General features: G+C 38.8%; 2 protein-coding genes across 2 annotated transcripts in view; one reads left to right on the plus strand and one right to left on the minus strand.

The window, feature by feature from the left end:
• Positions 1-384, plus strand: part of LOC131958959 (kinesin-like protein KIF20B) — a 27,931-nt gene extending 27,547 nt beyond the window's left edge. The window contains exon 32 of the mRNA XM_059324039.1: positions 126-384. Coding sequence (XP_059180022.1) covers positions 126-209 — 84 coding nt within the window. The 3' untranslated portion in view covers positions 210-384. The remainder of the gene's footprint in view (positions 1-125) is intronic.
• Positions 385-1,384: 1,000 nt separating this feature from the next.
• Positions 1,385-18,133, minus strand: slc16a12b (solute carrier family 16 member 12b). Its single transcript, XM_059324875.1, has 7 exons — positions 17,847-18,133; positions 7,343-7,446; positions 7,117-7,260; positions 6,301-6,564; positions 5,891-6,227; positions 4,317-4,576; positions 1,385-2,235 (listed from the first exon to the last, which is right to left on the minus strand). The coding sequence occupies exons 1-7, from the start codon at positions 17,957-17,959 to the stop codon at positions 2,033-2,035; spliced, it is 1,425 nt and encodes a 474-aa protein (XP_059180858.1). The 5' UTR covers positions 17,960-18,133; the 3' UTR covers positions 1,385-2,032.
• Between the last annotated feature and the right edge of the window lie 228 nt (positions 18,134-18,361).

Consider the following 18,361-nt stretch of genomic DNA (forward strand, 5'->3'; position numbering starts at 1 on the left):
TACATGATGAGGACTTTTAATATTATTTAGGACCTTGTTACAGTGTGAATTAAAGGGAAGCTCATATCTTCAGCAGCTTTTGAAGTGTTCCTCCTCTCATAACTGATGTGTTGTTCTGGTGTCAGATGTCTGGAGGCCTGGCGGAGGAGAAGGAGAGCCATCACCTCATCATTAAGCGCCAGCTGCGCTCCAAGACCTGCAGGAAGTGACATCATCATCTGCAGGCGCTACAAAAAAACACTCAGGACGCTCTGAGAGTCAAATGAGTGAATGACGGTTTTTAAAATCATTTTAAATACGTGTACAGATTGTTTTTTTTATTTTAGTATGACAAAAAAGTGGACAATTGGACAACTTTATGAAAATAAAAACTTTCCCATTCTCCGTCTGTCCAGTGAACGTTTGTCCTCCTCAACACACGTCCTCCTGTTTCAACATGTCTCAAAAGTCTAAAACTGGTACATTAAAGCAGCTGTTCTCAACCTTGGGGTCGGGACCCCACTTGGGGTCGCGAGATGATTTCTGGGGGTCAACAAATCATTTTGGAAGTCAGCTCTGTCTCTACTGTGTTAAAGTGTTCATGTGTTTTAGTCTTTTTGGTCACTTAATGTCTTTTTTGGTCATTTTGTCTTTTTTGGGTCATTTTGTGTCTTTTTTGGGTCATTTTGAGGGGTTTTATGGTCAATTTGTCTCTTTTTTTGGTCAATTTGTCTCTTTTTTTTGGTCATTTTGTGGTCATTTTGTCTTTTTTTGGTCATTTTGTTTCCTTTTTTTGGTCATTTTGTGTCTTTTTTTGGTCATTTTGTCTTTTTTGGTCATTTTGTTTCCTTTTTTTGGTCATTTTGTGTTTATTTTAGTCATTTTGTGTCTTTTTGGCCTATTTGTGTCTTTTTTTAGTGTCATTTTGTGTCTTTTTTATCATTTTGTGGTCAATTTGTCTCTTTTTTGGTCATTTTGTTTCCTTTTTTTTGGTCATTTTGTGTCTTTTTTTGGGTGATCTGAACTGTGCGTGTGAGATTGTGCATGCATGTTAAATTGGGGGTTGTGACTCAAAAAGGTTGAGAACTACTGCATTAAAGGAAAATAACCATATAATTGTTATATCTACACTTTTAAATGATCACAGCTGTTCAATACGAACTATGTAAGTGATTTAAAAAATATATGTTTACATAGAATTCCAAGACCATTCAGCAATTGAGTAGTAGTCTAAAAAAAAATAAAAATCTAAAGTTCCATTCTATTAAGTTACTGAATGCCGATCGTTGTGTAGAAATGACCGTTAATCACTTTTCTACCAGACATTTGTTAATGAGTGTCCATCTGTAAAACGTACAGAAATAATCTATAACTATAATTTATTATGAATTAATAATTTGTTTTTACATTAGAAAAAGACAGAAAGCTGAACTATTGTGTATTGGTGTTTTTGTTTTTTATTTTATTATAGCACAGTGATAGTATTAAATAGTATTTATCTTGCTGTATTAGTATTTTGCACATCATTTTATTTTATGTTCAGAATATAAAATATATATTTTTAAAAAATAGATGTCAGAGGTCTTAAAACATTTTATTAAAAAATACAGTAAATATTCACATTTTTGCACCTTTTCTTAAAACAATCACATATAAAAAGTCCATGATTAATTATCTGTCGATCAATTAATTGACTAATTATTTGATCGTTGATATTTATTAATATATAATACATTATTATTGTTTTTTTGTTTCCCTGAGATAACCTGCAGTAAAGAATAACTACACTAAATTCACAATTCTTGCTATGGAGTCCATGAGCTGCCTGTTAGCTCCTCGTTAGCGTTAGCGTCTCATCCCATTGGTTCATCCTGACGTCCATCATGTGAAAACAAAAACCATGAAAGGCACTTTCTCCAGACAGGAAGTTGATGTTTGGGGTTAAAGTTTGTTGACTCTTCTTATAAATCCATTTCCTGTTTGACACATGCCTCGGCCAATCACAGCCCTCGTCCCTGGTGGAGATGAGTCTGATTGGTTGGTTCCTGCTGAGCTAAGAGGCAGCAGCCTGGTTGGAGAGGCCGTCTGATTGGTGGGGCAGACGCCGGGGGAACGGCTCGTGCTTGGCGGTGGCGAGGCGGCGGCGGCAGCGGCGTATCCCGGCGATGGCGCTGAGGACGAGCGCGCTGGCCAGCAGGGCGGAGCCACTGAGGAAGAAGGTCGCCGTGTAACTTCCTGTGACGTCAACCAGCCAACCTGCAGCAAGACACGGAGATTCAGCAGGAAGTAGATGAGATAGATAGATGGATGGATAGATAGAGAGATAGATAGATAGATAGATAGATAGATAGATAAAAAAAACATCCAACATCCAAAACAAATAAAAACACTAGAAAAAAACACAGAATAGAACAAGGACACTTAAGAGTAAAAAAAATCAGTTGGTAGGTTGTCAAGATGATGGTAATAATTATAATTAAACTGATGATATGATGGCAACAATGCTATGGTGACGAGATGGTATATAATAATAATAGTACAGTATATAAAATATATAATATAATATGTAATAATAAATAATAAACAATATAAAAATAAAATGAAAAATATAAATAAAGTAATTATAAGTAAAATAATATGATAAATAATATATAATAATAATAAATAAGGCCGGTAAGGCAGGTATAATAATAATAGTACTATATTGCAGTATATAGTAATAATAGTAATGGCAGCAACAGTATATATATAATAATAATAATAATAGTAATAATATTAATAACATAGCAAAGTGTCATGCGTAGTTTAGTACATCTCAGTAATGTTGGTTCTGGCAGAGCTAGATGAATTATTGCAGAAGGAAGGAAGGACTTTACTGATTAGAAGAGTTTATCAATCAGATTTTTGTTAAAAATTAAACTTTATGTGAGTTTCGACCGTTAATTGATTAATCAACTGAAAGGAAATCAATATTTCATCCAAAATCATTTCTGGGTTCCAGATTTTCTGCTTTTCCTTTTAATAATTAAAAAAACAATGTAGTTTTTATTTACTTATTCTTATTTGTTATTTGTCTTTATTAATTAAAATGTATTTTTAAATCATTTAAATGTTTGTATTATGTATTTTTCACTTATTTTACTTTATATATTTATACATATATATGTATAATTTATTTGTAATCATTTAGATGTTTTATTTATTTTCACTCATTTGATTTAATTTTTAAATATATTAGGTACAAATTACCTTTAATTATCTTTATTTTGGCATGATTATATATATATATATAAAATGGTTTTCAGATTTTACCAAGTTTTTGGGTTTTTAATTATTATTAATTTGTACTCTTTAATATTGCTTTCGTTATTTTTTACTAGTTTCAATACGTTTTTTTTTATTTATTTTTGGTCATTGGTTTTTTCATGTTATTATCATACAATCACATGAATTCATCTTAAATATTTAGATTTTTTTCTTCTGACATTGTTATTAAGTTTTTTTGTTTGTTTTATATTTTTATTCATTATAGCAAATTTGAATTAAATTCATTAATCATTGTTGTGTCTTAATTTTACTCACATGTATTTATATACATTTTTAATCATTAAAATGTATCTTAACATTTTAAAATGATTTTTGACTTATGTTAATGATTTCAAGCATGTTTTTGGTTTTATATATTTGTACATTTTAACATATTTAATTAAGTTTGAATTATTATTATTTGTTTGTAATATTGTTGATTTGTAATCATTTCAATTCATAAATTTTGATTTGATTGATTAATATGTTATTTTTTCATAATCTTAAATTATTGTTAATAAATAATCTAATCATTCAGCGACGTCAGCCTTTGGCCCCTGCTGTGGCCCCTGTGTCAAATTAATAATAAAATGATCAATTTATAACAATGAACGGCAGAACAATTCTCACCTATTTTTTGTTCAAACAATATCTCATTGTACACAAAAGGAATCCAGAATGTGTATAATGTATAGTAATTAATTATGCAATAAAAGCGTTTGTATATAGGAAAAAAAAGATAATTCTTACCGTCCTGCACTTTCAAAAAAAAAAAAAAAGTAATTTTACACAAAAATGACAAATTTCATTGTCTTACGAAAATATTTGTTATTGTTGGTAAGTCTCATTGTTTCAATCTGTGTATTTGTATCTTCCAAATATATTTAAATAAGATTTTTAAATAAGGTGAAATAAAGGTTTTGAATGCTTAAATATCATATTTGCCATTTTCTAATGTGCCCCTCTGATTAAACACTGGCCCCCACAGTAAAATTGGTCTAGAACCACCACTGAGTGATGTCACTCCTCACCTCCGATTGGCGGGCTGATGAGGTAGGGGATGGCGTGCAGGAAGTAGACCACGCCCAGCGCCGAGGACAGGCACGGCGCTCCCACCACGTCTGACGTCACCACGGGGATCAGCGCCACGTAGGCGCCGTCGAAGTACCCGTAGAGGACGGCGAAGGGCACGAGGAGCGGGAAGGAGCGCAGCAGCGGCGCGAAGAGGCAGCAGAGACCCTCCATCGCCACTGCCACGATGTAGCACGCCAACCGGTACGGCTTCAGACACCTGGACACACAAACACCTGTTATTAGTTATTACGGTAGTTATTATTTATATTTACTCTGACGTCTGGATACGTCATACATTATTTACTATAAAAGAAAAGACATTCTGAAACGTGGGGACATTTCTATAAACCTTGTGACTAGGGATGGGTACCGAATCCGGTACTTTTAAAGGTACCGACCGAACTCCGGTACTACCGAGTACCGATTCATGTAAAATCAAACGGCACCATGTTTCGGTACCTAAACGGCGTTAACTTTAAACTGATCATTGATTTCAACCTGTTTTCATTTGACGTCTTTGATTAACAAGCGTGCTGACGATCGCACTATTTTTTATTTTTTTATTTACCTCCTCGTCTGGTCCTGTCTGCTCACCGCGGCCACTAGCTGCTGCCCTCTTCCACCCCGGCGCAGAGACGAACAGCCGGCTCTAGGCCTGCTAGCCGCCAGCTGCTATCTCTCCAATGTCTCTACCCGGGCTTGGCCTTCGTCTGCCTCCAGATTGGACCTCCCTTACTCCGTTTGCTCTCTCCATTCTTCTGTAGACCAGTCATTAGCAGCTAGCAGCTAGCTGCTGCATCTCTGGTCCTCCGCTAATACTCCGCTCTTCAACTCAGGAATATTACCTGCCGCTTTACTCCAAACTGCCTCGCTGGAATTAAATCCCTCGGACTCCTGCGTCATCCTCAATATGTGCACAGAGCAGCCCGACTCAACTTTGTTTATTCCAACCATGCCACGCCCACAATACTGTCTGACCGGTGCTCCGCCCACAGCTACGACGTCATCACAACAAAACACACGTGCACTTGCAACATTTTTTTTTTTTTTTCTCCTCCGTGCCACCTGAGAGCTCCTCTGCATTCTTTGATAACGCTGCAACCTTCATGTTACAAAATGCACGTTCGCTCAACAATAAAGCACTGCTCATCCTGGATTTTATATTGTTTTGATATATTTTTTAAAGTTTATATTTTTAGAAATAAATATGTTGAATTTAAAAAATTAGATTTTATTATTAAACAAATTAACATTTATTACCACATAAACAAACGCAAAAGTACCGAAAATTGGTACTGCTGAGTACCGGTACCGATTCCCAGGTACCGGGTATCGGTACCGTATCGGTTCAAATGTGAAAGGTACCCATCCCTACTTGTGACGTTTTGATTTGTGAGGACAGTTGGGACATTTCTACAAAAGAAAGGACATTTGATTTTTGAGGACATTCTGAATTGTGAGGACATTTGTATAAAGTGTGTGTTGTGTCTCGGACAGCGTCCTCTCAGTCCACCTGTCCTCCCTGTCCTACCTGCGGTCCGTCAGCCAGCCGAAGGTGATGTTCCCCAGGATGTCCAGGACGCCGAGGATGGAGACGAGGAAGGCGGCGTGCTGGTGGCTGACGGCGGCGCTCAGCGCGTACGGGACCAGGTAGACGAAGGGCAGGCTGCAGCCGCTGGCCAGGAACAGGAAGGACACGGCCAGGCCCAGGAAGTCCGGCAGCAGCAGGAAGCGGTACTCCTCACAGGACAGGAGTCTGGAGCTGAAGCACCTCCTCCTCTGCAGCAGGGGGGCGGAGCCTCCCGGCGCCGGCGCCGGCTCTTTGGGGAGTTTCACGGCGAGCTCGGCGTCGTGCTGCAGGACGAGACCTGCGGCGGGAGACAGACGGTTAGAGTCCGCCGCTCAGAGAAACACAGACACCAGTACGGCGCCGCTCCTCACTGGGTTTCTCCTCCTCGGCCTCCTGCAGCCTGATTGGTCGGAGCAGCGCCCCGCAGACGCAGAGGTTGGCCACGAAGGCGCTGAGGACGAGCAGCGCGCCTCGCCACGAGTACAGCTCGATCAGCAGCTGCACCGCCGGCGCCAGCACCAAGGTCCCGATGCCGCTGCCGGACATGGCGATGCCGTACGCCAACGCCTTCCGCCGCTGGAAGTAACAGCCCACCATGGAGATGGACGGCGTGTAGCACAGGGCGAAGCCCAGACCTGCACAGGGAGGACACGCTGGTTAGTGGGGACACGCTGGTTAGTGGGGACACGGTGGTTAGTGGGGACATTTATGGGAAGAGAGGACATTTATGGACAGTTATATAATATTGGATATGATAATTACTTAAAAAGACATTATTTGATGAGTGAGGACATTATCTGAATACTGAGGACAGTATTTGACCAGTGAAGACATTATCTGATAACTGAGGACATTATCTGATAACTGAGGACATTATCTGATAACTGAGGACATTATCTGAATACTGAGGACAGTATTTGACCAGTGAGGACTTTATCTGAATACTGAGGACAGTATTTGGTGAGTGAGGACATTATCTGATGAGTGAGGACATTATCTGATGAGTGAGGACATATTTTGATGAGTGAGGACATTATTTGACCAGTGAGGACTTTATCTGAATACTGAGGACAGTATTTGGTGAGTGAGGACATTATCTGATGAGTGAGGACATTATTTGACCAGTGAGGACAGTATTTGATGAGTGAGGACATTATTTGACCAGTGAGGACATGATCTGTGTCCACCTGTGAGGACTCCCATGCTGAAGTAGAGCTGCTCCAGGCTGGTGCTGAAGGAGCTGAGGAGGAGTCCACAGGAGGACAGGACTCCTCCGGTCATCACGGCGACCCGGCAGGACCACCGGTTCCCCACCAGGCTGCCCACGGGAGCTGCACACACACACACACACACACACAGGTGAGTCCAGTCAGCTGATTGATCAGTGATTGGGTTATTGATCGAGTGACTGACCACAGAGCATGGTGCTGCAGTCCACCAGGCTGTGGATCCACGCCGTGGCAGCGTAGTCCGCTCCGAAATGAGCCTGAAACTCCACGAAGAAGATGGAGATACACCTGCAGACAGGAAGTGACATCATGGATTAATCAGCGCTGGTTTATCGGTGTGAATGCTGAAAGCGCAGTAGTAGTATATATGTAGTAGTAGTATATAGTAGTAGTATATATGCAGTAGTAGTATATAGTAGTAGTATACAGTAGTAGTAGTATATAGTAGTAGTACATAGTAGTAGTATATATGTAGTAGTAGTATATATGTAGTAGTAGTATATAGTAGTAGTATATATGTAGTAGTAGTACATAGTAGTAGTATATATGTAGTAGTAGTATATAGTAGTAGTAGTATATAGTAGTAATATATATGTAGTAGTAGTATATAGTAGTAGTAGTATATAGTAGTAGTATATAATAGTAGTAGTATATAATAGTAGTAGTATATAGTAGTAGTAGTATATAGTAGTAGTATATATGTAGTAGTATATAGTAGTAGTATATATGTAGTAGTATATATGTAATAGTAGTATATAGTAGTAGTATATATGTAATAGTAGTATATAGTAGTAGTATATATGTAGTAGTATATAGTAGTAGTATATATGTAGTAGTAGTATATAGTAGTAGTATATAATAGTAGTAGTATATAGTAGTAGTAGTATATAGTAGTAGTATATATGCAGTAGTAGTATATAGTAGTAGTATATAGTAGTAGTATATCTGTAGTAGTAGTATATAGTAGTAGTATATATTAGTAGTAGTATATAGTAGTAGTATATATTAGTAGTAATATATAGTAGTAGTATATATTAGTAGTAGTATATAGTATGGCTCCGTCTGGTGGAGCAGCTACGCAGTTACATCTGACAGAGCATCTCTCAGATTTATAAGGTATGTGGTGATGACATTTGCTCAACTTTGTGGATGCTATAGTTAGGATGCTTATAAGCTTTTAGCAGTGATGTAGTTGCCTGCTTATAAGGTTTATTTTAAACTTTATTTTAACATTCTGTATGTTTTCTGGGTTAAACGGGGTTTAGGATGGGGGTACCTAGCCGCGATGGGAGTGTTTTAACGCTGAGGGGTGGGGTATGTGGGGTATGTGGGGTATATGGGGTATGTGGGCGTGTTTGAGTCAGGGGGACCAAAGTGTTATGCTCACCATACGCTCCAGGGCAAGACACATGTCAGATGTAAAGGTGTAACACTTAATGCTGTAAATGCAAATGTTGTCACCCACGACTCCTTCAAAGGGTGAGTTCAGGCGTTCAGGCGTTCACGCCAACGTAGTCGCAACATCTGACGCCATTAAACGCGATAAAAAAAATTCATCTTAAAAACGAGAGCGTTGTTCAGAAAGTTTGTGTAGTGTACGACAAGCGAAGGGTGCTGTCTAATTATTCAACACTACCTTATGGGTATTGAGAATAAATCACTGTTCTTGTTTTTTATGTTTTTTTATGTCAGATTACAGCATCTCTAGTGTAATGGTTAGCGCTTCCTTCACTTGTTTAAAACATTCTTTAATGGTATTTCAGCAGGAAGAAACCATGGCGAGCTCCGTGGATCTGCTTGAAACATTGGATCATTTCTCAAATGAAGAGTTCAATAAATTCAAATGGTATCTGCAACAGGATGAAGCATTGGAAGGCTTTTCAGCAGTCCCTAAGAGCCTGATGTGGGATGCAAACAGTAGATGTGATCTTAAAGAGTTATGGGAGGTGACCCTAAAGCTGTTGAAGCTGGTCAAAAGGAATGATTTGGGGATTACCTGTTTTTTGTTTTGGGTAAATTTGGCTTTGGGCTAAAATTCATTTCTTGGATACAACTTTTATACTCTGCCCCTTCTGCTTGTGTGATGACCAACTTAAAAAGGTCTGAATATTTCCGTCTATCAAGAGGGACACGCCAAGGGTGCCAATGTCTCCCTTGCTTTTCGCTTTAGCAATAGAGCCTCTTTCCATTGCTCTCAAATCTTCTCCATGTTTCACTGTTTTTTTTAGAGCTGGACTGGAACATCGAGTTTCTCTTTATGCTGATGATCTCTTGCTTTATGTCACAAACCCAATTGGCTGTGTAGACAATATTCTACAAATCATTACAACTTTTGGATCATTCTCAGGTTATAGATTAAACATCAGTAAAAGTGAGTGCTTTCCAGTAAATATAGCAGCTAAGCAGATCCCATCAGATGCACTACCATTTCGATTAGCTCATAACAGCTTTCGCTATTTAGGGATTAATATTGCTCACTCCCTGCTCTTCCTGTATGAAAATAATTTTACAAAGTTGTTTATGGAAAAAGGAATGATTTGGCTCAACATTTAAACACAAGCACTCTGGTGGGAGGTGTACCTGACAATATCAAACGTGATAAAAAAGAGGTGTCATCTGAAGAAATGACACATTTGAGAGCAGGCTGGTGCATTATGGACTTTAAATTAAATCACGGCTTTGACGGCAGGTTACAGCATCCCTTTAGTTTGGTTGTGAGTCCCTCCAATTATAGCAAGACAGTATTTGTCAAGAATGTTGTTGAAAATGCAGAGGGTACTATTTCACATAACATTGATAATATTGTTTACATTTCCTCATGTTGGCAACCACTGTATGAGCAGCTCCTCCAGCTCAGGGACATCACATTAGTGAATGGGTTGCCAGATACACTGTGTGATGACGAGCTACTACCCCCAAAAAAATCAATTTACTCATCATAGATGATTGAATGAATGACGGCAGTAAAAACATAGAGGTACAGAACGTATTCACAAAATATGTTCACCACAGAAATTTAAGCTGTATTTATCTTATCCAGGGTAAAATCCATCAGTTTAAACACAAACTACCTTGTAATGTTTAATAACCCGAGAGACAAATATCAAATTTCACTTTTAGGTAGACAAATGTTTCTGGGTAATGCCAAATCTTTTTTAGAAGCATTTAATGATGCTACCAGTATTCCATATGGATATCTGCTTATAGATTATAAAGCCAAACTCCTGATCATTTAAGACTCAGATCTAATTTGCTGTCAGAGAATCTGGTTGTTTATATTCCGAAAGAAAGGAAAAAAAGTTGAAGGGTGAGAATGTGGTCACGCATGCAGAGAAATCTGGCACTGCTAGAGCTCATATATAAACCCAGTCCTAACGTACCTAAGGTTATTATCACTAATGCTGGAACAGACTTTATGTGAAATAGCACTCAATGTGTTAAGAGGCAACATACTGCTGACAGACCTACATACAAACAGTTGAAGAAGAAAAAATCAGTGATCAGACTGATTGCCAGCAAAAATACCAAACTCATAAAGAAAAAGAAGACCATTAATCAACTGGGTGGTTTTCTGCTACTGTTACTGGGAGCGGCTATCCCCTTTATCACCAGTCTCATTAACCACAGGTGAGATGGAGCAACACAGGAAATGTTTTCGGTTCCCCAACAACAGCTGGAATTGTTAAAACAACAGCAGCAGCAGCAGCAGCAGCAGCGGCAACATCAGACAAGTAGCTCAGAAGACTCTAGACAAAGCCATGGTTGAGGTTGACGTGTTGCAATTACCCAACGTATGAAAAAGCAAAGCAGTATTCAGGTATTCTACAGAGATATCTGCTCTGGTGAGGCAGGGTGAATTCTAACTCTTTCACTGCCCCCCGCTGAGAGTGATGCCCTTTGAAAATGAGTCTTTCCACACCTCTTGAAGGATACATGACCGAACCATTCCCCTCCTGTTTCCCCACTACTGTATTTCTTGCGATATTCGATACCACGTCTCCTACAATACTGCTGGCTGCTGTTTTTAAATGAGGCTCAGCAATACTGAATCCTCTTTTCAACAGCGGGACCGCAAATCTAAAGACCATGTCCATGAAGCCTGGCAGTCCCCCACCAGCTGGTTCACAGAGTATGAAATATAGTGATTGTCCTCTCGCCTCTATGGGATGTGCCTCATTTTTGTTTTTCCCCCTTTCAGACCTAGAAACGTTGCTTTGCTGTCTCCGACAACTTGGTAATCCACAATCTCTGTGTATATATATATATGTATATATATGTTGTATCTCTACCCGTGGATGTCAGCAGGGTTTGGACCAATCGTTTTTAATGTCGATGCTGCAGCTTTATTTTGATTTCTCTCCTCCTCTGATGAAATCGTAAACATTTCACCAGGCTTAAATCCCAGTATTTCTGCTAACCGTCCCCTTATAACAAGCTTTGTTCCTTCTACCCCGTTTACATAAACGCGATTGGTAATGTTATCGTACTGCATATTCACAGACTTTATCATAGGATGCATTATGCATCTTGCATTAATTTCTTTTAATATTTGCGGTATATAATCATAACAACCCACAGGTATGTTAATAGGTATCACGCTACGTGTTTTGGGGTCGTAAACATCCAGTTCTGCATCCTGTTTGGGAAAACTAGTCCAAATTCTAGGATATTGTACTTCAATAATTCCCACTTCATACGGTTTGTTCAAAACAATAGGTCTTGCCAGTTTTGTCCTGTAATGCCATATTTTGTTATTGGGATAGATGTGTGCTGACGCATTGCTGGGCAGCGTGACATAAAATCTGTTTCTTTTATCCATCTCACTCTCTAACACCCGACTGAGTGAACAGCACCGTTGGTGGGTTTTTGTTGCTGTAATTGTGAAAAATTCATCTGTGAATGTATCGTATCCTTTCCTAAACACAACACGCAGTTTTGATATTCTCACTGTATCGCCAACGTTTAATTTAAAAACCACAGTCTTTTGTGGTTTTCTTCTGTACAGATTGTTAAAGACCATTTTCTCATTATTAGGGCCTCGGGCAATCTCACCGAGCACTGGTCCCTACAGCTATTGCTGTATGGGACCAGTGTGTGAATCCACAGTATAACAGTAGTGATTAATACACAATTTCTAACAGATTTCGTTTACACCTCAGTATCCCCCCGCCAGTACTTACTGGGCCCTCGAAGCAACGCAACTCTAAAGTAATCGTTGTCATATACATTGTCAAATATTTTTACGAGCGTATCTGTGACTTTCTCCTCAGGCCTCAACTCATGTAACAGATACTCCGCAATGCCCGCGACTCTGAGAGGTGATGCCTGTATAGCTTGTTCTCTCAAAAACCACAGAATGGCTGGAATGAATCCTACGGTCCAGAGTCTCTCCATAATCTCTGGAGAGTATGTGTCCAGATAACACTCAGGGATACCCGTGACATACTCATGTCGTCTCTGACTAGGGTGGTTGAGGCTGCAGTTGATGCATTGCTCTTCCCAATATTTATCAAGTGCTACATTGAGTAGATGTGCAACTGCTAGTTTGACATAATCTGTGAACTCAGACTTCCCCAAAACTAACTGAAACTAGCAAACTCACTCTAAAAACTAACTAAAACTAACTGAATTTGAAAACAAAAATGGACAAAGAAATGAAAACTAAAACTACTGAAAAATCCAAAACCTTATAACCTTGCTTGGCACCAGTGACATCTTATTTTACATGTTTTCTAGAGTTTAGCCTACAGATGGGCTGTTTGTAACTATAGCAACATACCAATGCTAGAGACGAAACTATCACCCTCTGTAGCACCAGTGCTATGAGCAAAACAAGTTAACGAACAGCCCCGTAATGTTGAACGTAACAGGCCATTATGAACTTATTTTATTTGAACCATTTACGGTTTGTGAATGAGCAGCCTACGTCATGGAGGTATTTCTCCAAAAACAATCGCTAACACAAACAAACTGTCGGCTCCAGGCTGCTGACAGGCCTGGGAGCATAGCAACAGTAACTAAGGGGGTGGAGCTTTTGCATCGGTCAATTAGGACATGCTGAATTTTACTTTCCTCATTCAAACATTCAGACCTTTTTTAATACATTATTGTTATATTTCTACATCTAAACTCAGGCCAGCGTTCCAGCATTCACACCACAACTTCTCCCGGAGCTGCATTTTCTAGTTAGTAAAACAGAATAATCTTATATCAGCTGTGAGGTGTCGGTTGTGTCTTATGTAATGTGAAGCAGCGGCGTGTTATCTGGGTTGTGTAACTGGTGTGAGTGTGGATACAGTTCAAACTGGTTTCACTGGATGCAAACTAGACAAACATTGACAGAAGGTCTCCATCTTAATGAGACGCTGCTGATAACTGAGGACACTAACAGGAACACTGCTGACTCCACTCATTGTCTCACCACAGAACGTGGTTTATAAAGAGGAGGTCTGTGGTCTCGTTGACTCGTATCAGGGCCTGATGCAGTGGTGGTTCTAGACCAGTTTTACTGTGGGGGCCAAGGAGGGGCCAGTGTTTAATCAGAGGGGCACATTAACACATGAAAAAATGGCAAAGATGATATTCAAGCATTCAAAATCTTTGAATGTCTTGAAAAAGACTCAAAGTGACCCAAAAAGACACAGAATGAGAAGACAGAATAACCAAAAAACCCCACAGAAGACATAAAAATGACCAAAAAAGACACAAAATGACCAAAAAGACACAAAATGAGAAGACAGAATAACCAAAAAACCCCACAGAAGACATAAAAATTACCAAAAAAGACACAAAATGACCAAAAAGACACAAAATGAGAAGACAGAATAACCAAAAAACCCCACAGAAGACATAAAAATGACAAAAAAAGACACAAAATGACCAAAAAGAAACAAAATGAGAAGACAGAATAACCAAAAAACCCCACAGAAGACTTAAAAATGACCAAAAAAGACACAAAATGACCAAAAAGACACAAAATAACTAAAAAAAGACACATAAATGACACCAAAGACAAAAAAGACACATGACAAAAAAAGACACAAAATAACTAAAAAAGACACAACAGACACAAAATTACCAAAAAAAGACACAAATGACTTACAAAGACATGTAAAGACATGAAAAGGATTCAAAAATGGACAAAATATCCCTATAAGACTCCGTAGAGTTAAACTATTATACAATGTAACATTCTGGGTTTCTTTTGTGTACAATGAGATATTGTTTGAACAAAAAAAGGTTAGAATTGTTCCATTGTTCATCGTTATAAATTGATCATTTTATTATTAATTAGACACAGGGGCCACAGCAGGGGCCAAAGGCTTCTTCACAGGGGCAGTGGCCCCTGGAGGCCCCTGGGTAGAACCATCACTGCCCTGATGTGAAACCCTCGGGAGCTCATGTTCTTCTTCTGTCTGTTTCTGTCACGCTGTCAATCATCGATGTGAACGGTCATTTAAGAAAGTTAATTTTCCATGAAATGAAGCAACTTGTTAACTTTGGAAGCAGCAGGTTTTACAGAAATTACAGCGGAAAAGAAAACATTTACTGGTTCATTTTGACAGTAAAGCCCTGAACATTTAATGTTTTATTTCTCTGTAAATGTTAACTTCCTGTTTGTCCAGACGGAGGTCCCCCTGGGTGAGCTGAGGAAGAGGAAGAGGAAGAGGAGGCTCATCTCATCTGCTCTTCTCTAGCAGTATTATTCTGATTTATTTATTTATTCATGATCAGGGGTTGTAATGGTTCGCTCTGTCACAGCTCTCACAGCCAGAGGGTTGTGGGTTCAAACCCGGCTTGCGGCTCTTCTGTGTGGAGTTTGCATGCTCTCAGTGTGGGTTCTCCGGTTCCACCCACAGTCCAAAGACACCAGCTGAAGATTAACTGGTGACTCTAGGTTTGACTGGACAAGGAGTCCCTGAACGCACCATTAGTTTGTTCCTGCAGGAACATGTGGTCCCAACGTGTTTGTTCAGGTGTCAGAGTCTCACGGAGACCTTCAGAGGTCCTCTTAATGTTTCACAGCTGGTCCACGCACACACACACACACACACACACACACACTCACACACACACACACACACACACACACACACACACACACACACACACACACACACTGAGGTGAAGTAGTTCATTGTGTCTCTGCTGCTGTTGGTGTGAACTGTTTTATACTTTATATTTTACCAGAGTTTAATCTGAGGGTTCATTATATTATAGATGACATATTAAATATAAAAGTATTATAACAACAGTTATGTCCCAGAAATGTACGGTATTATTTTACAGGGTTTGTCTTGTTTTTTCCACATGAAGTGCAAAAGCCATTAAAAAGAAAATTACTTTTATTGCAAATATTAAATAAAAAATTTACTTTGAAATATATAAATGAATCTAATGGAACAATATAGATTTTTTTTACAGTATTAATCAATTGCTTAATGGTCTTGAATGTGAAATTACTGTGAATTCTATGTAAAACATATTAAAAATACACATAATATTCTTGAATGTAAAATTAACTTTCTGTTTTCTGGACCAAAATGGTTTGATGCAGAATATAAACTCCAGTCTGGAGCTGTCTTATCATTTAATTTTGTAATTCTTATAATTTAATTTTGTAATATTATATTAAATACAAAAATATAATAATATAATATTTATTTATGGACACACAGGTCAACGCTTCATCAGCCTGCTGTTTAAATGAACAGACAGACTGGGATGGTTCCTAGTCAACTAGCTGTTTACCTCTGGAAACTTATGTTTTCTTTTAAAAAATCACCAACAATACAAAGTTTATCATAAAAAGAAACAATGTCATTATCGTCAGAATTTGATCTTTCTGGCGGCCCTTGAATGCATCATCGGTTATGAATGTTTCTGTTATAAAAAAAGCAACCAAAACAAGGCTTAAATTGTGACATTTCTGCCAAAATCTCATTATTCTACATGTCTCATTTAAAACATGTTGGAAAATAAAACTAGATGCTGTTAAAAACAATAAATTCTGCACTCCTCAGTAACACGTGTGACAAATATTCACTGAAAATCTGTTTACACAGAGAAGAGAGGAGAGGACAGGAAAGGCTGGAAATATGAAAATAGTTCAATTATGTAAAATATGTGGAGCAAACACTCAACATATATATATATATATATATATATATATATATATAATACACATTTTGTTCCAATTGGAAAATAATAATTTATCAGAGAAACCCTAACCTTAACTTTTTTATGATTATGTCACCAAAATTGTGTTATTCTGCACAAACTACAGGAGTAGTTCCCCCACTAGCCGCCGTGCTGCTGTTAACATCTGCAGTCAGTAAAATGTAAAACGCTCCAGAACAAATGAACAGCAGCTGGACAGAAACTTCATTATGTTTAATATCGGAAAATACAATATTTAAGAGTTTGGAGGTGAGGTTTGTGCTTAAAAATGACTCGATCAATATTATTATTGAACTTTTATGGTCAATCGACTGAAGCTTTGAGATTTAAACTGAATATATTAAAAACTGAAATCCAGTTTTGCCTGAACTTTGAATGTTTCTGCTGCTGAAGTGACGTTTAAACATGTTGCTGTAAGACAACCTGTGTGTGTGTGTGTGTGTGTGTGTGTGTGTGTGTGTGTGTGTGTGTGGTGTTGACAGAAACAGAAGCTGGCTCTCGTCTCCACATCAGAACTTTAACTATTCATAGATCGTCTGAGCTGTTTGTTGTTGTTGTTGTTGTTGTTTCATCAGCTGTTCTTCTTCTTCTAACTGATAAAAACTGAACCATCACATGTTTTATTTACACCTGAAACAAACTTCAGCTGATGTCCCACAGTGTTGCATGATGGGATGTTGACCCTCGATCATTATTGAACCTGTCAGTATTGAGTTTGTTCAGGTTTAACCCTCGAAACTCCAACCAGCAGCTTCAGGTTTTTACCCGTTTTATATTTCACTCACTCTTAGATTCATCTTTTAAAATCCTGCAGCTCGATGGAATCTGCATTTGAGTTGTTCCACTTCTAGCCATGATTGTGCAAAGTCTTTAGTGTAGAATAACACAGTTATAATGACATAAATCATTTAAAAAAACACACACAAGTTGAATTTCTCTGATACATTTAAAAAAAAATTGGAATAAAATGGAACCTATAAATACACTTTTACACTAGGAAAAAAATGTCAATCACGACAGCAAGAAGAAGAACGCCTGTGTTTGTTGTTTTTAGCGGACAACAAAAAAAAAGCAAAAAATATAAGATGCAAAGCAGCAACATTAACATCATGCAGTATAATCTGTTTTTAGACTAGAATCAGTCTGGTTGAATCTTTGTCCAGAACAAAATAAAGAAAAGGTTCAGAGTGGTCAGAAGTATGGATCCGTGTGTTTCATGAGTCAGCAGAGAGGAATGTCCTCCTGCGTGTTTTAAACCCTCAGGGTTGGGTTTCACATGAGTTTAAACCTGTCTGACCTCATTACGCTGTAAACACACACAGCTCAGCTTCTCTGACCTCTTTAACTGACACTTAAAACGCAAATGTTCCGTTTATTATCAAAGAGAATCATTTCATTCAACCTGAGAGTTCCTCAGCATCATCAGTAACAGCTGCTGACGGTGTGTGTGTGTGTGTGTGTGTGTGTGTGTGTGTGTGTGTGTGTGTGTGTGTGTGTGTGTGTGTTACCTGGTGACGGCTCGTGTGCAGACCGTCATCATGAAGCAGCAGCCAACGATCACCCAGCCCCATCCTCCGTCCACAGGGGACGCCACCCCAGCACGCCGCTTCCCATCAGCCATTGCTGCAGCAGCAGCCGGCTGAACCCGGGACAGTCTGAGTCCCGAAGGGTCCTGAAGAGTCCCGGAGGAGGTCTGGTCCCCAGAAAAAAAAACCCTTTGTCCTTGTGATGATTGCTGCTACAGCTCCGATTCTCTCCTGTCTGTTAAAAATCTGTTAAAGAATATAAAGTGGATATAAAGTGGATATAAAGGCGTCAGGCGTCCAGGTGGAGCCGAGCAGCAGAGCCAAGAAGACGACGAAAAGGGGGAAGTAAAAAAAGATGAGGTGGAAAAACTGTAGCAGAAAGTTGTGAAAAAAAAAGGTGGAGTCAAGTAGAGAGACGAGGGCAGAGTAAAAACATGTGTTTTCTTCCTGCCGTCTGGTAAACAGAGTCTCAGTCAGACTGACTTCAGTTTGTCTCT

Source organism: Centropristis striata, chromosome 21 (assembly GCF_030273125.1).
Source record: "Centropristis striata isolate RG_2023a ecotype Rhode Island chromosome 21, C.striata_1.0, whole genome shotgun sequence".
In the NCBI taxonomy this organism is placed as follows: Eukaryota; Metazoa; Chordata; class Actinopteri; order Perciformes; family Serranidae; genus Centropristis; species Centropristis striata.

What these genes read in the sequence shown, in the direction of transcription:
- slc16a12b (XM_059324875.1), bottom strand. Translation starts at nt 17,959, where the DNA reads ATGGCTGATGGGAAGCGGCGTGCTGGGGTGGCGTCCCCTGTGGACGGA. An exon ending in GGCCGAGGAGGAGAAACCCA is followed by an intron (nt 6,228 to 6,300) that starts GTGAGGAGCGGC and finishes CTCCCGCCGCAG; the next exon opens with GTCTCGTCCTGCAGCACGAC. An exon ending in CATCAGCCCGCCAATCGGAG is followed by an intron (nt 2,236 to 4,316) that starts GTGAGGAGTGAC and finishes GTCTTGCTGCAG; the next exon opens with GTTGGCTGGTTGACGTCACA.